Here is a 21613-nt window from a genome sequence, read left to right on the forward strand (position 1 = left end):
TTCCAGGCAGTAATGAACTCCGTTTGTTTACACCTTACTTTTTCATATAGTCAAAAACAACATGGCCTCTAGACCGTTTTGCACCTGTTGTATAAAACAGTGTGTTCTTATGAATACACCTCTAATGTGAGAACCACAGAGCCCTTTTATACCTTTGAAAAGACATTCCAAATCACCTCTGAGTATTGGCATTAGTCTCACAACCAGTCTCATTTTCAAAAGCTTCTCATGCTGAAGTTGAGAGAGAGAAGCGTGTTTTTCATGTGACCCAGTGTGAGCGATAGAAAAATCCTTCACGCTGGCTACAATCTCTAGAATTAGACAAATTAAGTTTAATCTGTTTTTTCTCCCCTTTGTGTTTTTATGTAAGGGTTCAGAAAGCTGAGTGGAGATATCGCTGTGTGTGGAAGCTGATCTGTGGAGCCACATTAGGGGTTAGGTTTGAGAATTATCTAACAAAGCCAGAGTAATCCCAGGCTAATGAACTATGACCCTATAGCCCCTCAACACCTTTTAGAATGCTCTTCGTTAACCTCAATAGGAACAGGCCCAGCAGGCAAGTGTGGTGGAAATGACGTTATTACAATCAGCTAACAACACAGAAATTGTCCCCCAAATAATTTTTTTGCAGTTTCACCTTCATTTAGCTTATATGGCCCATAAAGACATACAAGTGGTGTGTGCAGCAGTGCATCGCATGCAGTAGGCCTTTGTCTGCCTATTTCATTTAACAACAGAGAAGCACGTATTTGTTGGCAAAGTGTGTCTGTCATACGCAGATCATGTTATGACTGTACAGTAAGAGGCACACTGCAAATAAATATTCTATTAATTTATTATTTCAGAATTATACCGTTGTTTCCTGAGCACTATTTCCTATATAATCAGCCTGTGTTTGTTCAGGGATACATGTACAGTACGTATATCCTGGAAATTCTTGGAATATTTCCTCTAGACAAAAATAAACAAGCCGTGTATGACTAACTTTGGAACAGAATAGAATCAGATGACCACAGCTAAAGTCCAGTTTTATCAGATCCATTTTTTTATATGCAGATGGCATGTCAGAACTTTATGGTGAGCATCCAAAGAAAACAGGAGGCCATTGTTAACCATTAATAACATAACCTCTGTTGAGCCATTGTCAGGTTGGAACATGACGGAGTCATCATATTTGTTGCATTCCTTGTCGGGTCAGAGATTGGAGACTTATTAGGTTTCTCTGGGGGGGTAGTTAGCAGTGACGTTTATCATTTTCTTTTAACTGAGCTTCTCAACTCTATCAGGGTGGTGTCCACCATTTCCATCTGATGTCCCTGAGGATTCTTCAAACAAATACTCCAATAACCACATAACGTCTTTGTTTCTTTGTTTATGTCACCTTGGCCTCAATTTAAGCCTCTGTCAGTGTAACTTTTTATAGTTATTATCTAACATTTCTGAAGTCACTTTATATAAAAAGATTGTGACTAAGAGAATGGCATAATGAGGGAGGCGCGGCCTTGCATGATCTCTTTGTGATATCTCTCATGACGTTTCCATATGACCCCATCTTTCCTTTACACAAAAAAAACGTCATAGGACCTTCTGGAAACGTTGTTGTCCTTAAGTAGGCCAACATAGTGTAAGCAAAATGCAGGCGCATAATCTCATCTCTAAAAATCTATGTGTAGAAAAAATGCCTGTTATTTTGTGCGAGCTGCCCAGCCAGCCTTCGGGGAGCCTGGGAAGGCATTGTGCGCTAAGAGGTGTTTGAAGGCTCTACAGTATGTGTGGTTCTGTGGTTCTGTAATGACAAAAGGGACCAGGCGGTGACTCAGAGGAAATACCTTTCATGTGACTGACAAGCCGTTAAATAGACGCAGGAAGAGGCGAAAGTTGAAAAGATAGCAGCGCCCGAGAGAGGGTGGGGGATTTCATCCAAATGTGCATGACTCACTGGGGTTCCTGCCTGTTGCTTCTCCTACGCTACTCCCTCTCCTACATGCCATAGTGCTTAAGTGGGACATGGCCCCCTTTTTGCTTTACTGCTGTTTATTTTGAAGAAAACATGTGAAATACTACAGTATATGAGATGAGCAATGTACATAGTGTATGGTAGTAAAACCAATCAAGGTTGACAAGGCTCAAGTTTACACTACATTCCATCCCCCTAACCAAACACAATGGCCTGAGTGAATTCACTTAGGCTAACTCACCCACACATACAGTGGATTTAGGCATTGGTAGACATTATCCCTGCGTGCCAAACAGGCCTGTGAGACTAATAGAGGGTAAGTGAGAGATTATTTAATTGAAACTTCCTGGACGTCTGGTCCTGCAGGTCAAACAAACCCTCCATTCAGTCAACTGGTGTCGGACTTAATTTGTGAGTGAAGATATTAGGTGTTGGGCATCAATCTTTAATCGGAAGGAAGCCACTTCTTGTGTGATAAAAGTCAAAGCATTCTATCTCTGATGTGTCAGCGCAGTGTGATGCCCATTGTTGATTGTGAAGCTACTCTAGGATCTACTTCCTATCCGCTAGTAGTTAAAGTATGATGAACGGTCAGTGACTTCTGACACGCTAGGGCCAAGTAACAACCACACCGCTTCACTGCTCTGTGCCAGAATCCCTCTTCTCTCCCTTGCATACTGTACAATACATATTTGGTGAACTGTCAAACCGTCAGAGTCAGAGAAACCCCCAAAATTACTATGTTGCATTACGCCATGAGACAATGAGACACCGCACAGCAGTTGGGATACACAGGAAGCATGACAGCATGGAAATAGCTCCTTAGAATTCCAGGAGGCTAAGGGAATGCAGGGTAGTCGCGGTAACAGGCAGTCCTATGCTGAGCACAGTAAAAATGACTTTCCTATTTACTTTGGTCATATAAGGCTGTCTCATTGACTGACCACTGAAAGGGCTGATCGGAATTATTTAGGTTTACCATTCCAATGATCTATGTGCTGTCAAACTAGAAGATAAACCCGGTAATTGTACACTGTTTTATGAGTAACTGGAATCGCTGTCATTGGGTGTTTTTATATTGTTGCCTAGCCTTCTCATCCTTGCGACATGCCAGGGACACGGAAGGGGAAGGGGATACCTAGTTAGTTGTACAACTGAGTACATTCAACCGAAATGTGTCTTCCGCGTTTAACCCAACCCCTCTAAAACAGAGAGGTGCAGGGGACTGGCTTAATCGACGTCCACATCATCGGTGCCTGGGGATTAGTTGTTGTTGGGGGTTACCTGGGCCGAACAGCAGATTTTTCCACCTTGCCGGCAAGGGGATTCAAACCAGCGACCTTTCGGTAACTGGCTCAATGCTCTTAATCGCTAGGCTACCTGCTAGCTTCAAACAGTGTGTTATTGTACTGTGCTCCTATGCATTCATTGGCATCTAGTTCTAGTAGGATTCCACTGGCAGTTTAAAATGGGCCAGTACGTGTGTTTCCTCTTGCATCCCTTCCCAGAAACAATTGAGGAAGGGAAGGTGAGTGGGAGGAGGGGGCTTAGCTAATCAGTCAAGGATGATGGATGGACTGGAGACCAGTGATTCATGGGCAGGGAGGTTGGAGGGCCGTGGGTTCACCAGATGTAGATGTCACACTGCGTGGAGACAACCATATGTCTCTGAGGGAATTGTGGGAACCTAAATATAGACATGTTGTTTTCCCTAAACGCATACCATAGCATGTGGTCACTATGATATCATATGACTTAATGGTATTAATATCTGCCCACTACTATAATTACACTGAATGTGTTCACTACATTATGTTGCGTAGATAGTGGATATTGTAGCTCTATGTATTGCATTTACAAGGACCCATGGCATACATGCAGCAACCCTAACACACGGACTTCATTTTTGTGGTAGCGATTGAACCATTGTCAGTGGTGATCTAAGAGGGTGTGGGGCTTACTGTGGCCTGTGAGTTATGGAGTATTGTCCATTATCCATCAGCATGCTGTCATTGTGCTTGGCTCGTCCTCTGCGCCCCCTCTGGTAATGGTGAACCAGGCCAGACCATGGCCCATGGGGTGTGTGGACTAGGTGGACCACGATTGACCGTGGTTGACCGCGGTGTTACCGGACAAACTGCTGTGTGAGGTACCGCAGCTCATCCCATGTCCAGATTTACTGATGCCTGGAATCTCCCCTCAGCACCGCAGGAGAACCTGCACAAACATTTACCCACAGCATCATGGGAACATTGTGCTGTTTCACAATAACGTTTCTAACTGTCCTCAAATTGATGGTGGTGTTTGGGAGACTGAGGATGGCTAGGCCTTTTTAGAGGAAGAATGCGTTTATGTCCTTTAGAGAGTTTCGATAAATGTTTAGTCTCAGCATTATAATGGAACAGTGTTTTTGTCTTATTCCTTCAACTGCCCATAAAGTGGCTGTAAGTGTTGTATACATTGGGGGGATTGGTGGCTGTAAATTCAGTTTAAAAGCAAGATATTAGACTTGGTTGTGTATAAAGGACAGTATACAAAGTGCAGATTGTGAGAAAGCAGCTTGAGAGTGCCTTTGCGTCACCCAATAATGATTAATGTTGTCTTTAGAGAGAGGGCGTATAGCCACACTGGGAAGACTCCCTCCATTTATTGCATTACTGGACATGAAGCAATATACTCAAACCACACTCAAAGCGCTCACACCACACTTGCAATTGCTTGTAGCTCCCTGAGTGACTCCCTGTCACTCCTTCTATTACAGTATGCCCTACCCAGCTCTTCCTGGGTAAAAAGAGGTCAGGCCAGGCGACCCTACCACTATTCTACTCCGATGTTGTTCTCTAGACAAACCGTTTCCTTCACCATGCTAAACGGAGCCCTTTTCCAGGTGAGAAAGTGGTTCTGCCCCGGGCTATAAGGATGGAGCTGCCCGGCCAGGGTTTGGTCTGAGTGAGACATCAAAAGCGAGGCGGCCAGCTGCCCGGGACTGGTTCTACGGCAGAGGTTGGCTCTCTCGCTCCCTTCTGCCGGTATAAATAGAGCCGGGGTGTGCCGCATCCAGCTGTTCCAAAATATTTTCCCCCTTGATGTTCTCTTCCCTCTCTCTCTCTCTCTCTCTTCCTCTGTACCGGGGCTTCATTGAAAGAAGTGGCTGTGCTGACATTTGGGCTCTGGCTTTGTATAGTCTGCAGAAGGTTCCCCTCCCTCTTTTGCCAAAAGGAGCTGCCTGTTCCTTCTATTGTTTTCCTCAGGTGTGAGGTAGAGTAAGAGCCAACATCGACATGCATGCACTGCCTTGTGTATGATCACGTGCTTGGAAATAAATCTTGTGAAATACAGTATAGGTCAGAGGGTAGAGCTAATATTGCACGAAATGACCATAACTTTTGATGGCTTATGTACAGTGTCTGCTACAAGACCATGGTGCTTGCCTACGGAGCTGTGAGGGGAACGGCACCTCCGTACCTTCAGGCTCTGATCAGTCCCTACACCCAAACAAGGGCACTGCGTTCATCCACCTCTGGCCTGCTGGCCTCCCTACCTCTGCGGAAGCACAGTTCCCGCTCAGCCCAGTCAAAACTGTTCGCTGCTCTGGCACCCCAATGGTGGAACAAGCTCTCTCACGACGCCAGGACAGCGGAGTCAATCACCACCTTCCGGAGACACCTGAAACCCCACCTCTTTAAGGAATACCTGGGATAGGATAAAGTAATCCTTCTAACCCCCCCCCCCCCAAAAAAAAATATATATAGATGTACTATTGTAAAGTGGTTGTTCCACTGGATATCATAAGGTGAATGCACCAATTTGTAAGTCGCTCTGGATAAGAGCGTCTGCTAAATGACGTAAATGTAAATGTCTTGGGAAAGTATTCAGACCCCTTGACTTTTCCCACTTTTTTACATTACAGGCTTATTCTAAAATTGATTTTAAAAAAATTAAATCCTCAGCAATCTACACACATTACTCCATACTGACAAAGCGAAAACAGGTTTTTAGAAATAAAATACAGAAATACCTTCCATAAGTATTCAGCCCCTTTATTATGAGACTCGAAATTGAGCTCAGGTGCATCCTGTTTCAATTGATCATCCTTGAGATGTTTCTACAACTTGATTGGAGTCTACATCTGGTAAATTCAATTGATTAGACATGATTTGGAAAGGCACACACCTGTCTATATAAGGTCCCACAGTTGACAGTTCAAGTCAAAAACCAAGGAATTGTCTGTAGAGCACCGGGACAGGATTGTGTCAAGGCACAGATCTGGGGAAGGATGCCAAAAATGTTCTTCAGCATTGAAGGTCTCCAAGAGCACAGTGACCTCCATCATTCTTAAATGTTAGATGTTTGGAACCACCAAGATTCTTCCTAGAGCTGGCCGCCCGGCCAAACTGAGCAATCGTGGGGAGAAGGGCCTTGGTCAGGGAGGCGACCAAGAGCATTGTCCAAAAGGACAACCATCTCCGCAGCACTCCTCCAATCAGGCCTTTATGCTAGAGTGGCCAGACAGAAGCTACTCCTCAGTAAAAGGCACATGACAGCCCACTTGGTGTTTGCCAAAAGGCACCTAAAGACTCTCAGACCATGAGAAACAAGATTCTCTGGTGTGATGAAACCAAGATTGAACTCTTTGGCCTGAATGCCAAGCGTCACGTCTGGAGGAAACCTGACACCATCCCTATGGTGAAGCATGGTGGTGGCAGCATCATGCAGTGGGATGTTTTTCAGCGGCAGGGACTGGGAGACTAGTCAGAATCGAGGCAAAGATGAACGGAGCAAAGTACAGAGAGATCCTTGATGAAAACCTGCTCCAGAGCGCTCAGGATCTCAGACTAGGGCGAAGGTTCACCTTCCAATAGGACAACGACCCTTAGCACACAGCCAAGACAACGCAGGAGTGGCTTCAGGACAAGTCTCTGAATGTTGTTGAGTGGCTCAGCCAGAGCCTGGACTTGAAGCCGATCGAACATCTCTGGAGAGACCTGAAAATAGCTGTGCGGCAACGCTCCCCATCCAACCTGAAAGAGCTTAAGAAGCTCTGCAGAGAAGAATAGGAGAAACTCCCCAAATACAGGTGTGCCAAGCTTGTAGCGTCATTTAAATTATATATTTTTTTGCTTTGTCATCATGGGGTATTGTGTGTTGATTGATCAGGGAAAAAAACAATTTAATACATTTTAGAATAAGGTGGTAACGTAACAAACCGTGGAAAAAGTGATTAGGTCTGAATGCTTTCCGAAGGCACTGTATATCCAATCATATTTTCACGCTTGTTTAAGCTCTAAATCTTGCCCCACGCTTCCTACAGTGAGCATTAGCACGAATGGTAACAACAACGTCATCAATTAAACAGAGTGCTCTCACCCTTCCCTTAAGCTTATCTCACACCACCTGAGGTGCTAATAACCTTGTAATGGGCCTTGCATGTTATCAGGCTATATAATGCTGTGTATGTGTTATACACAGTAATGTAGGTTAAACATGAAGTGATAATCAATAACACATGTACAATACGACTTTCAGCTCAGTGAATCTATTGCAGGTGATCGATGCCATGAATCACCCAATTGGTTCAATGTTTATTTTTAGATTCAGTCTTACATTATCTAGACTCATTTAATTCAGCTCAACACCATTTATACTGTAGTTGTATGCACGCAAGAACAATCCTTGCTGAATTCTAGTGAGTGGAGGACCTACAGGCAGAGTCCCAAACTGTAAACTGTCTTTCTTCAGCCCTCGGCTTTCCCATTTAACTCTGAGTGGCGGACTGCGACGTCTGAGTGGCCACTCAGTGGTGGATTTCCCAACAGCCATTCTCTTCCTGTTCGATAAATCCCCCGGGCCAACACCCTCTACTACAGCCACTGTGTGTCCCGGGACTCCTGTCCGTGTCAGAACAACTCTTGTTTCCCTTCTAGCTGGGAGATTCTTGATTCTATGGTCCTGTACTTCCTCATCCGGACAGATGTTAATAGAGAAAGAACCGGTCACTTTCCAGAGGCCTATAGAACTCTACAGTATTAGCACCTGTTCTATGTCCCAGCCTTGTTTCATTTGCTTAGCCCACTTTCTTTCTTCTCTTCTTATTTGTTAATCCATTGGGCCACTTTATGGCTCTGGATATGGATTTGGCTTTTACAGTGTATTAGTCTTAGAGGGAATGGTGGTTTTAAGGGCTGGGTGTGGGGGGGGGGGGGGGGGGAGTTCAAAACCATTTCCTTTGCTCCTCATTTAGGCCTTCACTATAATACATTTCCCAGTTCCCTAACTTGCCACTATAACTAAATTGTTTTGTTGTTGTACGTCTGTAGAGTCCCCTCATTGATCAGCGTTTTGGAGGGATACTTGAGTATTACATTTTGGCTGTCCTATCACATCTTAACCCTGCTTGCAAAACTGGATAATTTACTGTTACCAGGTGTTTAAAGCCTACCTCTCTGACTTTCAATTAAACTTTCTAAACCCTCTCAAGGCAAATTGCCTGTTGAACCCCATTTTAAATTGAGTAAACAAAGTTTGTGATGCCAGTCATCTGTTCTATCAACACCAGGACCTCGACCATCTGCTCCAAACTCCCGATGCCAAATTGACTTTTGGAATGTTTTATTTGTCCGTTGCTTCATTAGCATAAAGTAAAAAACCCATCAGAGCTGTGCAAAGACAAACGCCCAGCAATCTGTCATGGAATGTGTTTATGGGCTTGTACGAAATAGGGAAAGTTGTTCAAATTGTTCAACTTCTGGACAAAGCTTATAGAAAAAACATTTTACTTTCCAAAAACTTTTACTGCAATTTCTAAACATCATAAATCGAGACATGAGAAATCAGCAACTGCATCATGAGAAGAGGTATGAGTAATTACATAATAATTGTCATCATGTTGCATCATGTTGTGAACATGAAACTGATGGGATGTATCATGAAGCTGATGGCAAAACTGGTTTTATGCCTTATCCAGACCATCCGTTGAAGACCTTTCAGTCAGAAACATAATGTTTTGAACTAGAACTCAATAAAAGTGCAATTTTCTGTTATCAACCAATCTTTTCTCTATGTATGCCTCCTCTAAGAGGCCAATGACCAGAGGTTCACAGCTTCCCCGATCCCAGGATCAAGTGACTTTGCAGGGTGTAATTGCATACATTGCCTCCTTTCTTCCACAGCCGCTTTTCCAAAGACCCAGTATACTGTATTCTAACCCTGGAAAATGGGAATGTGACATCTCTTTCCATTTTAGACAGAGAGGAATGCCCTGCAGCGCTAATCGTTTCTGCAGGACTGGCTCTGCCAAAGGCCCTGTCTGTCCCATTGATGTTGGTTCTCACTTTTTTCAAATGTAGACGTCAGCTGAAATGTAGCTATGTTAGTGAATTGATTAGCACTAATAGCCCTGCTGCATGACTCTATTATTGCACCACCACAGTAAAGTTGGATTGAAATAGCAATTGTTTTGGTAGTGGTAGTGTCTATTCTACTTAGGCTATGCGTTGGGGGGTATTACATAACCTACACTCATATCTGTGTTTACCTAAAATAGATGGACTCTGAGTGAAGTAGTGGCCATGTTCTGTTATTAAATCATATTGGTTAACACCTGCTCGATCATGGCTTGAAGGGAAACTGGAGTAGGTAGCATGAAGAGTTCCCTTTCATATCAATTCTGATTCCTCGATTAGAGCACCAGTTAGAACTAAAGGTGTTCATACAGTAAGACTTAGCATGAATCGTGTCCATATGCCCAGTATTTTCTCAGCATTTGTCAGTGTATTCCTCAGAACACTGTGCAGATGTCCGAAGATGACTTTGAAATATCTCTGAATGGCCAGCCATTGCCTCAATTAGAAGTGCCACGGACATTGCTTACTTCTAACATCTTCCTTGCCTCTCTCTTCGAAACCCTTGAACCATTCACAGGTGCCTTGCCAAAGTGTTCAGACTCTTCACCATCAAATACATCTCTATTACAAACTTGGTGTTCGGTATTCTGAGGAAACTTCCACTCTGGAAACTTCCATCCCTGAAAATAGGCTGCCTGTCTGTTTTCCAGACAGATGTTTCCCTCATGGAAACACACTCGGATCAGGATGGATCCTAATGGAAGCCAGATGACCCTGAATTCCATGACCATAATTATCATGCCCCATTAGCAGTCTGTAACGGCTTACGATGTGATACACTGAGCATCCAATGCATAGTTTGCGGTGGCTGGTCGGTAGCACAAGGCTTACCATTACTGTATATACAACTTAAACAGTGTGTCGTCTGGTCTCTCTGTCTTCTGGGAACAGTGTGTCATGCCGGTGTCACGTTGGGAGAGGTGTGTTATGTCTACGGCTTAATTCAATTTGTACAACTTCAAAGGCCGTGGCACGTTTATCTTGTGTAGTGACTTGGCTATGATGAAGTGCAGTGGTTTACTTACAAAGATGACAAATCCCTCGGATCTAGTGTACATTTGAGTGTGGGTTTGAAAATGGCGATGATAGATGGTTGGCTCTAGGTTAAGTGTTTTCTTGAAGCTCCAAACACTTGTACATTTACCACACCAGCACAATTTAAAGACCTCAGAGAAACCACTGAATAACCTGATGAACAAGAGGATGTTCTGACAGTCTGGTTTGGTATATGTAGTTATTCATCCATTCACTCATCTGTTTAAAATGTCAATGTAAAATATTAATCCACAACTTTCAGGTTTCATCTTGATTTTGTAAAGGTTTCATCAATCCACAGAACACTTTCTAGTGACTACAGCACATACCTATATAGTACGGGAATAGTTCTGAGGTTTTGCAATGCTGATTTCAAAGAGGCATATCAAATCCACTCAGGCCAGGTGTGTGATTACAGTCAGTAATTTGCGTGTGCTTCGTTTGTCTCTCAAGGCCAAGTTAATCTTTGAGCAGGGTTTTATGTGGACAGGCTGTCTTTGGTTTCGATGCCAGGAGATCTTTTTGAACAGCGGCCTGGGTCAGGGTCCCCCAGCTCTCCTCCTCTCCTCGTCTGCGTAAGTCTTTTCGCTGCTGTCCGCTTCCTTGATGTGGCAGCTTTGAGCGGCCATCATAAAAATTAAGAGATCATACAAATGCGGGGATGGATGCACCATGTGTTGTGTTGGATAATTGATGCGCCCCCTTAAAATGACTTTACCCCCTCATATCATAGCTTGATATAAGTACATATTTACAATGTACATCTAAGTACTTATCCATCTGGCCTCTCTCCTGGCTAATGTTGTGGAGAATGTTTTTTGTGTGACCTTTCACCCTCAACTCTCAGATTGCCTTTTTGTCTAGCCGCTCATTGTTTTATTAATTGCCAACCAATATATGAAGTTTTACGATAAATGTTTTACAGTACCACTGTTACATTGTACATTATATTAGTGCCACGCCCCTACTTCACAAGGATCATTGGGCAATTATAATGGTCAAATAACTTTTTAGGTCCCTCCATTATAACTGTGGTGATTCAGTAAGGATGGCTATTTGGGCACAGATGTTACGTGACAATTATCCTCGGTCCAACATGATGACACCTGCAAAGGCAGGGTCATTGGATGACTCATGTCCCCTCTCAGTTCGAAGTGCTGCCCTTTAGTTTGTGGAAAATTCCATGGGCCCAATAGACTGGTTCAAAAAAATTCTTCAATGTTTTACCTAATTTGTCTGCATGCCAACAACCCAACGTTCAACTGAACTTAATAATTGAGTGAGGCGAGGGGAGTGGGGGGATTTAAGAATGTGACACAGAGGTGTTTGGAGGTTAGGGAAGTGTGATTCACAACAGCCTTCGGCCCTAAATGATCCACTTGTCTGACATTCACACGCAGAATATATATAGACTGAGTGTTTTGGCCCGAAGGATGGGCTTCCCTGAAGTATGTCCATTAGGTACCAGACCTGGTCGTCTGGTGTGTTACTGTAAATGACGGCAACCTCATGTTGTGAAACCAAACCTAGACTGGTGAAATCACTGGCCATATAATTAGCTTTTGTGTGTGTTTTGTCAATTACTTTACCATACTGAACACATTGTTAATGGTTTTCGGGTGGGGACAAGAAAGCCAAGTACAGTAATTCATGCAGCTGTGAGAAAACAAAAGCTGAGACAAATCAAAATGTACAAAAGGCCCACCAAGGATATTTTATGGATAGGAATCTCTGGGTGGATGTTTTGCTGAAAAACCTATAAAGGATATATCAATCACTACTGTAATACAGTCTGGACTAATAACATAGTTTCCATAGTGTGTGAAAAAACAACTCCCCATACAGTCTGTAATAATATAATAATTTGTAATACTTGTCTTTGGTGGATTGTTTAAACAAATGCCCCCCCCCCCTCCCCCGAGTATTACCATAACTACTGAAGATGAGCAGTTGACAGTGTACTTAAGTCATCAGTGAAGCGATACAAAACAGTGAGCTCATGTCTCAGCCTGAGATGGTGTTATGCCAGGTTTAGTGTCTTGACTTATTTGTTCCTCCTTCTGATGTTCTGTGCTGCCAGTGTAACCTCACGAGATAGGATGTGGTCTCTTCCCTACACAGTGTCTCCCGTCATTGCCACATTGATGGGAATGACTGGGAGGTGCGCAGATTATACATCCAGACAGAGTTGGCGGACACAAATCTGCCCGCCCAAAATCTCCTCTGTCATTTTAGGACAGGCCCCCACAGGGAAACCACTGTCCTCAGTCATTCTCATACACATGTTATATCAGGTGTCTCCTTGCTGCATAGCTCACATGTACTAAATACAAAATGACTCAGCTTGCGTCTGAGGCTTAGTGAATGTTATTTTCTCTGGCACATGGAGATTTCCATTTAAAAAAATGGAAATACCTACCACAAAGGGCGATACCTACCATAAATGGTCAGTTACTGTTGATCGGTATGTAGCTTATTCTTTGGAATTTAAATTATGAATTGAGAGATACATTGAGGAGTCCATTTTAGGGTTGTAAAATTCCGGTAACTTTCCCAAAATTCCCTGGTTTTCCAGAAATTTGGGTTGAAAAATTCTGGATTTCCTGCTAATTTCAGGAACCTTCCAACCAGGATTTCTGGAAAACTAGGGAATTTTGGGAAAGTTACCCAAATTCTGCAACCCTAGTCCATTTAACAATCTATGAGCCAATGTGTGTCACCTAAACAGAGTACAGTTGAAGTTGGAAGTTTACATACACTTAGGTTGGAGTCATTAAAACTCATTTTTCAACCACTCCACAAATTTCTTGCTAACAAACTATAGTTTTGGCAAGTCGGTTAGGACATCTACTTTGTGCATGACACAAGTAATTTTTCCAACAATTGTTTATAGACAGATTATTTCACTTATAATTTACTGTATCACAATTCCAGTGGGTCAGAAGTTTACATACACTAAGTTGACTGTGCCTTTAAACAGCTTGTAAAATTCCAGAAAATGATGTCATGGCTTTAGAAGCTTCTGATAGGCTAATTGACATACTTTTTGTCAATTGGAGGTGTATTTGTTGATGTATTTCAAGGCCTACCTTCAAACTCAGTGCCTCTTTGCTTGACATGATGGGAAAATCAAAAGAAATCAACCAAGACCTCAGAAAAAAATTGTAGACCACAAGTCTGGTTCATCCTTGGGAGAAATTTCCAAATGCCTGAAGGTACCACGTTCATCTGTACAAACAAAAGTACGTAAGTATAAACACCATGGGACCACGCAGCCGTCATACTGCTCAGGAAGGAGACGCGTTCAGTCTCCGAGAGATTAACGTATTTTGGTGCGAAAAGTGCAAATCAATCCCAGAACAACAGCAAAGGACCTTGTGAAGATGCTGGAGGAAACAGGTACAAAAGTATCTATATACACAGTAAAACGAGTACTATATCTATATAACCTGAAAGGCTGCTCAGCAAGGAAGAAGCCACTGCTCCAAAACCGCCATTAAAAAAGCCAGACTACGGTTTGCAACTGCACATGGGGACAAAGATCGTACTTTTTGGAAAAATGTCCTCTGGTCTGATGAAACAAAAACAGAACTGTTTGGCCATAATGACCATTGTTATGTTTGGAGGAAAAAGGGGGACGTTTGCAAGCCGAAGAACACCATCCCAATTGTGAAGCGTGGGGTTGGCAGCAACATGTTGTGGGGGTGCTTTGCTGCAGGAGGGACTGGTGCACTTCACAAAATAGATGGCATCATGGGAAAGGAAAATTATGTGGATATATTGAAGCATCATCTCAACACATCAGTCAAGAAGTTAAAGCTTGGTCGCAAATGGGTCTTCCAAATGGACAATGACCCCAAGCATACTTCCAAAGTTGTGGAAAAATGGCTTAAGGACAACAAAGTCAAGGTATTGGAGTGGCCATCACAAAGCCCTGACCTCAATCCCATAGAAAATTTGTGGGCATAACTGAAAAAGCGTGTGCGAGCAAGGAGGCCTACAAACCTGACAAACCTACAAACCTCCTGCTCTGTCAGGAGGAATGGGCCAAAATTCACCCAACTTTTTGTTGGAAGCTTGTGGAAGGCACCCAAAACGTTCGACCCAAGTTAAACAATATAAAGGCAATGCTACCAAATACTAATTGCGTGTATGTAAACTTCTGACCCACTGGGAATGTGAAATGAAAGCTGAAATAAATCATTCTCTCTACCATTATTCTGACATTTCACATTCTTAAAATAAAGTGGTGATCCTAACTGACCTAAAACAGGGGATTTTTACTAGGATTAAATGTCAGGAATTGTGAAAACTGAGTTTAAATGTATTTGGCTAAAGTGTATGTAAACTTCCGACTTCAAATGTATACCTATTATCTGGGTTCTAAAGTTCTTTGTACTATTTTTAGGGATTTCAAGTGGTTGACTCACTAGTGTAAATGGACTGTGTAATCATGATTATATCACTCACAGAGTTTGAAAGTGGATTATACATTCACAATTATACTTCCAACTCACACACATACTAAAGTTGATTTCAGCCTATGATGGATGCAAGTTCGATTGTGTTATCTTGCCAGTACAGCTTGGGGTTGTAGTTTCAAGATCTCTCAACACGGTTGGCACTGATGTCCTTGCATCCTCGCGTCTGTCGAAGAGTAAAGCGCTGTGATGATCAACACCAACAAGACAACATCCAGACCGGGGGTCTTCTCTGTTCTGTTCAGTCCTGTCCGCTGACAGCCAGACGAAGGGTAGATAAAACGATAGCAGCAGCTGCCTTTGCCCTAGCAGATCTGTCAGGCCTGAGCTCACGGCTGTGTGCATACTCTGGCTATGTGCCCTCTGCTCTGACTGAACATTTCTCCTCTGCTTATCTAAATGTTTTCTCTCAGTGTGTGTCAGGAAGAGTCTGTGTTTTTGTACCCAGGCCCACCTTATAACTCTGATGTTATATTGTACCGTAACGACTGCAGTAAAAATGTAAGCGATGTTACAGACACACCCCATTCATGTTGTTCAGGTAATGTACTCCTCAGAAGAATACTTTATAGACAAATGAACAGTTTTTATCATACCATATCACGACTTGACATGCCATATTATATTATTAACACCACCATAACACCAACTGGCCAAGTGCCTCTAGTGTAATATATACATTAGTGTTAGAATGCATGTCACTGATGTGATGGCTTTGACACTGTCTAATCTAACTAAAGGGGGCTGTTATATAGAGAACGATGACGCAAACTCTCCAGTGAGTCTATATCTCATTTCTGTGTGCCATTTCAAACAAGTGGGGAAAAAATAAGAGATTTAGAAAGTGGTTTCAAACTGGATAAGCCCTCTCTTTAGATGACATTCCAATCTAACAATGGTATCAGGGGATCGATCAGTGGCAAGAATGTGTTTAAAGAACACGTTTGAAGTCGTCTGTTGATGTTTCATCCTCCTCTCACATTGCACACCACGCTATGAGAAAGCCCATGATGTCTGCGGTGGGGCTGGGTTGTCTAAACCCATCCCAAGAAGCTGTGGCTGTGGTCTCTCGCTTTCTCATTTCCCAGAACTTCTCTTTTGTGTAATAAACCAACATTCTTCAGAAAATACCTCATGCTTCCCTAAATTGGGAGGCTTTAAGTTCAATGTGGTAGTTCCATAATGGTCTTTGAGAAGTCTTTCTCTTTAAATTAGGTTTTGATTGTATACCATACGCCAGGTCTGAGCTATGCCTCGCAATTAAGTTTAGGGAGGAACTTGTGTTTTGCTTTTAGTAGTGAGTCACTCACATGCACCTTACAGTTCAATCATAGCCAAATCATAGTCGTGGAGCTCTTGTCAATCTTAGTAGGTGTAGATAGACACTGGTTGTCATTATAGGGACCTCAGTGTAGCTCTAAAATGCTTTCCCCGCTCCACAGCCCTGTCACGCTAACCATTACGATATCAAGGTTGCTCTTCAGAGAAGTCTTCTATCCATTTAGTTGGTATTAGGACTAATGCATACTGCATGTCCTCTCCTCTACCGGTGGTTTTCCAGACTGTGCTAACGTTCTACTTTGTCTTCTTTCCCAGGTGACAACACCAACGTTCCCCGTGGTGGTCAAGATGGGCCATGCCCACGCCGGCATGGGCAAGGTAAGCCCCCCCCCCCAACACACACACATTACATGTCTAGTCTTGATTTGTTTGTGTTTGTAATGCTAACCTATTACATACTGTGCAGTTAGGAGTTGAGCTGTAAATAACAGACCAGGCTCCTTATCTCTTCTCTGCGTATCTCTGAGCTTGCCAAAGTGATGATGGCATGACATCCCTTCCATAAGCAGACTATCAGTCTCGGAGAGGAGGTGGAGAAGGGTGTGAAGCTGAGCTGGATCTGGTCCTTGTCGAAACCCATGATCTCACAGCCTGTCTGATAGGAAGGGACTTTGGGGGCTTTTTCAGGGGGTTTACATGTTATTAAGGAGCTAGGGAGGAGATATGGGCATCGGCATGCTGATAATTGTCGGGATCTGAAGACCTCTTCTAGTTAACTCATTAAGGCCTGGATATGCTACTGCAAGTGTGAGTCTGCAGCGGTGCAAAAAATAGACAAAGCTTGAACATGGATATATCCTAATTTCTCCTTATATCTTTTCCTCTTCTTTGTTTCACCATTTTGTTCTACAGTCCATGTTGTTCTACAGTTCATCCTCCATTGAATACAAAATTCTAAACTATGGAGAGAAGCCGTCTCATGTCTCATTTTTCTCATTAGACCATTGTAAATAACAACAAGGATTAAAACAAGCATGTGACTGTTCGCCTCGGGGCACCCAGGCACCGGGCAGGCAGCATAACAACTAGCTAAGTGGGTCATTAGCAAGTGGCACCACCACAGGGTGCACGCAAACACACAGGGAAGCAAGCAACATACACACACACACTTTCAACAGCATGCAGTTCAGTGAACAGCCAACCAAAGTGAGTGATTACTAGCCCCAAATGGAGCCCACCTTCCTCACATATAATACAGAACCTCCCGGGCCGAGTCTGTGCGTTCACACAGTACACAGGGGGAAGCACTTCCTATACGTTTATCCCCCCTTTCCATCTGAAAGGCTGGGTGGGGTTTCCTCTTTAACAGGAACCTGGAGTGCTATAGAGTTCCCACATGCCCTCTGGATCACTTAGCATAGGCCCATTGTAGACCAGGACCTCACTTAATTCCCCTGACCTCACAGAGGACTTAGAACTGGGGGAGAGAAGAGGGTCTGGATGTCGGCCATTCAAGTGCTTCACATGGCTTTTAAGTTGAGCTGAGAGACTCTTGACAAAAGACATTGGTTAAAATTCAAGTATCTGGAGTTGTGGAATTGGGACTACGACTATGGCCAGTGTTACGACTTTCAGTTGTTTTAACACTACGTTTGCTTAACCTAATGTAATAAAGTGCAGAGGGTTTTCACTTCAACAGTTCTTTATGATCTGTAGCCTAAGTTAAATGTTACGGCAACATCTTTTAGGATGACAAGGTGAATACCGTTAAAAAAAAAAGATCATGATTGGCTACTTCTATCTTCCCATCCTAGTCTAACGTCAATCCATTTTGTTGTTGTTTTTTATGAAATCGGATCTCAGAAAGAGACCTTTAGAGCCTGTCCATCGCATGGAGGTGTTAATCCTGGTTTGGGTAGTTAAGAATGGCTCACTAAAGGGTAGACAGACTTAACAGACACTAGAGAATATTTCTCAACCATTGAAACTGGGCAGTGTCCAGAATCACGTTGCTTTCCACCTCAACCTGCTCTTGATCCAACTGCCAGTACATACCCTCTTAATTACCTTATGGTTTCTGCTTCCAGTATTATAGTTTACTTTATTTACACCATGGTTTGGCTTTGTTTTCTCTGGCTCTCCAGAGGTATTGGGTTATACCTTTGGAACCACAGTGGGTAGCCAAGTACACAAATACTTTCCTCATATGAACAGAGGAAAACCATTTCCCCTTGTCTAGCTACCTCCACCTCTATGTCAAACATACTCCAGATGCTAAGTAAGAATCTTAAAAAGTAGTTGTGACAAACAGAGAATGAAATGCCTGATCCAAAAAGTGGGCCAACTCAAGCCCTCCCTTATATCTTTACCACAGTAGACCTCTTCATCTCACTTGAGAATTGGGCCACGGGAGAGAAGAAGAGATGAGCCGAAAGGAGAGAGGAGTGTGGGTGGGAAAGTGAGAGCATCAGTCCAATCCGTCCCTGTCCACGACAGCCCCTCACTGTTGCCACCGACTCCCACTGCATGGTGGATGAATCATAGTGCCAAAGATAACAGCCAGAGGGATGATAATGAGAGTCAATGGAGGGAATATAAAGGGAATGTCCAGGACTCTGGCTGCTATCATCATACATCATATGGGTGATATACATTCAGACAGCTATACATTACAGGCTGTTGATTTATGGCTGTCTACTACTCCTCTGCCCCTTTTCCCATGGTCTGAGGGAGTTTCTGGAGTGTTGTAATCCCTCTTTTATTAGCTATCAATACAGACATATCTGCTTGGTAATTGAGTGTCTTAGGCATAGTGTGCCTGTCAGTTATTATATTTAATCATACCTGTTTACATTAAAAAGACGAAAGATACTGTAGATTGGCATGTACTGTATGAAAAAGGAGTCTATAGAATTGGACTGTTTGTTCTCCTTGGATAAATTGTGGGTCGATTGAATTTAGCTACTGTTTGTCATTTCCATCAAAATGTTGTCTAGCATATTAGTAGTGGAAGAGGTGAGTTTACTCCCTTACTATGTAAAGGGCTTTTGAGCACCTACTGTAGGTGGAAACGCGCTATATAAATGCAATCAATTATTACTGTACTGTCTGTATATGAAGTCACTGTGTACCTGATGAACTCTCATGGATGTGAGAAACATGCAGCTCCTAAAATCCTAACATTTTCCAGAGAGGAAGCTTTTCATTGTCCTGTCTGTGTTGGATTTACATTCCTTTGGGATTCTAACAGTCTACTTCAGCTCCTGTCTCAATGCTTTTATAGCATGTTTGGTAATTAACCATCACAAAGCACCAATTAGGCATATCTTCCTGCCGATTAACTAATTAGTGGCGTATTCCTGTTTCAGATCAAAGTGGAGAACGAACTTGACTTCCAGGATATTACCAGTGTGGTGGCGCTGGCCAGAACCTATGCCACCTCTGAGCCCTACATCCTGTCCAAGTACGACATCAGGATCCAGAAAATCGGCAACAACTACAAGGCCTACATGTAAGTATGATGTAGTCTCTATGCTGTGTACACTGGGTTTTGTCTGTGTCTTGGACATGTCAGCAATGAATGTGACTAGAAGGAAACTATATGGCTTGCATGTGAATGACTTTACCAGAGAGAGAGAGGGGGAGAGATAGACATGGAAACAGAGACGGATGAAGGGAAACAAAAAAAGAGACAGAGAAATAGAGAGATGGCTAGAGAGACAGAGATAAGCTCTAGAATAGTCCAGCCTGCATACCAATATGAGTGTGGGAATAGGCCCATGGTACACCCATCCCAGTCAGTGGAGCCGTGCAGGGCTCACCTACACAACAGCACCTTCTCTAACTAGGGACAACGACCAGGGTTGCATTCCATTCTGTCTCCCAGAGGGAAGTGACAGCATCAGCCAATGTGACTGTGACCACTGGGCAACTTCAGCCTTATAGTCTCAATCTCAGTTTGAACTAATATAACCTTCTCTGAGTAACCAGCCACTTCCATTTCAAATGCTCAACAGCACCCTCTTGAATACAACAGACCTCATTCAATAAATGTAAAACATCATGTACAGTAACAATGAAAGTGTGAATCTACGCCCTTTCTACTCTCATGTTTCTCAATCTGAACAATTATTGCTTGACTAAAAGGAGTGGAGTTTACTTCCTTATCTCAACTTATTTCCTCGGCACCAGTCATGAAAGCACGTCTCCAAGCGACCGTTACACAAACATAATATAGGCGTACATTGCAATCGTCATCAGTGTCGTATTCAGCGATAACATCTTCCCCACAGGGCCTTCTGTTGAACTACAAAAACAAAACACAATGACTAAGCTAGCTGACCATTGCATTCCATTCCAGTCCAGAGAATAGCTGAACGCCCGATTTATTTCCTTGATTTTCTCTTTGATTTGATTTTCACCTTTTCTAGGAGGACGTCCATCTCAGGCAACTGGAAGGCTAACACAGGCTCAGCCATGTTGGAACAGATCGCTATGACAGACAGGTAAGCTGGCCTATAGGCACTTTGTTAGACATAACAGATAAGCCTTATTATAAGAAATTCTGAAAGCTTAAAGATGTATTATTGTATTTATTCATTTGCACACAAGTAATTATAAGAGTTTAGAAGGCAAGTGAAAAGTGCATGTGCAGGAGCGGTAAAAACGAACAAACCTGACACCCCCCCCTTTCAAATATTTATAGAACAAAACAAACATAAAATTATATCCTGATATGTCAAAACGTTAAACAAGTTATAAAGCATTATACCTGCAGGCTTTAAGTAAAGTGTTACCAGAAGTTGTTTTTCACAGCCCAGGTCTGTTTTGTAATTGACAATGACAGTTGTGGATGTCACTCTGTTCCAGATATCGTGTGTGGGTGGACTCCTGTGCCGAGATGTTCGGGGGCCTTGATATCTGTGCTGTGAAAGCCGTCCACGGAAAAGATGGCAACGACTACATTATCGAGGTCAGTTGATTCTTAGCATGTCTTAGCAAGTACTGTATAAGAAAATGAGACAGTATCTCTTGGCCTTCTCGTTCAGGGTAAAAAAAACACAAGACATATCTCAAACAGACATCCCATATCATGATCACTGTATGTGTGCCTAATATAATATTTGCCAGCCTACATACAGCTAGAGGTAAATTGTAGTTATCGAATATTCTGAAGAATGTTCAGACAACATGTGGTGTTCAACATGTATGCTAACCCAGTTTGAATTACATGAGTTATAATAAGCTCTTTAAACAGGGCGTGAGCAACAATGGATGATGATGAAAGACCATGTCAATTCCAGAAATATGTTTATTAAGTCAGATTTCTCTGGTGGGCGATATCATTTTCAAAATCATCATGAAGTAATAGATTGCATTGACAGACAAGAGTTTGGCGGGCGTTGGTGGAGGAAGAGGGCGCAGTCAGATAGTTCAGGCATGATTAGTCTGAGTCA

At 42.9% G+C, this 21613-nt stretch overlaps 1 protein-coding gene across 1 annotated transcript in view; it reads left to right on the forward strand.

The window, feature by feature from the left end:
* LOC106576044 (synapsin-3) overlaps positions 1-21613 on the forward strand; it is a 151880-nt gene that overhangs the window by 110581 nt on the left and 19686 nt on the right. Inside the window, exons 7-10 of the mRNA XM_045699696.2 lie at positions 16473-16535; positions 19526-19668; positions 20588-20662; positions 21027-21129. Coding sequence (XP_045555652.2) covers positions 16473-16535; positions 19526-19668; positions 20588-20662; positions 21027-21129 — 384 coding nt within the window. The remainder of the gene's footprint in view (positions 1-16472; positions 16536-19525; positions 19669-20587; positions 20663-21026; positions 21130-21613) is intronic.

The sequence above is a fragment of the Salmo salar genome, chromosome 17 (assembly GCF_965601325.2).
Source record: "Salmo salar chromosome 17, fSalSal1, whole genome shotgun sequence".
NCBI lineage: Eukaryota > Metazoa > Chordata > Actinopteri > Salmoniformes > Salmonidae > Salmo > Salmo salar.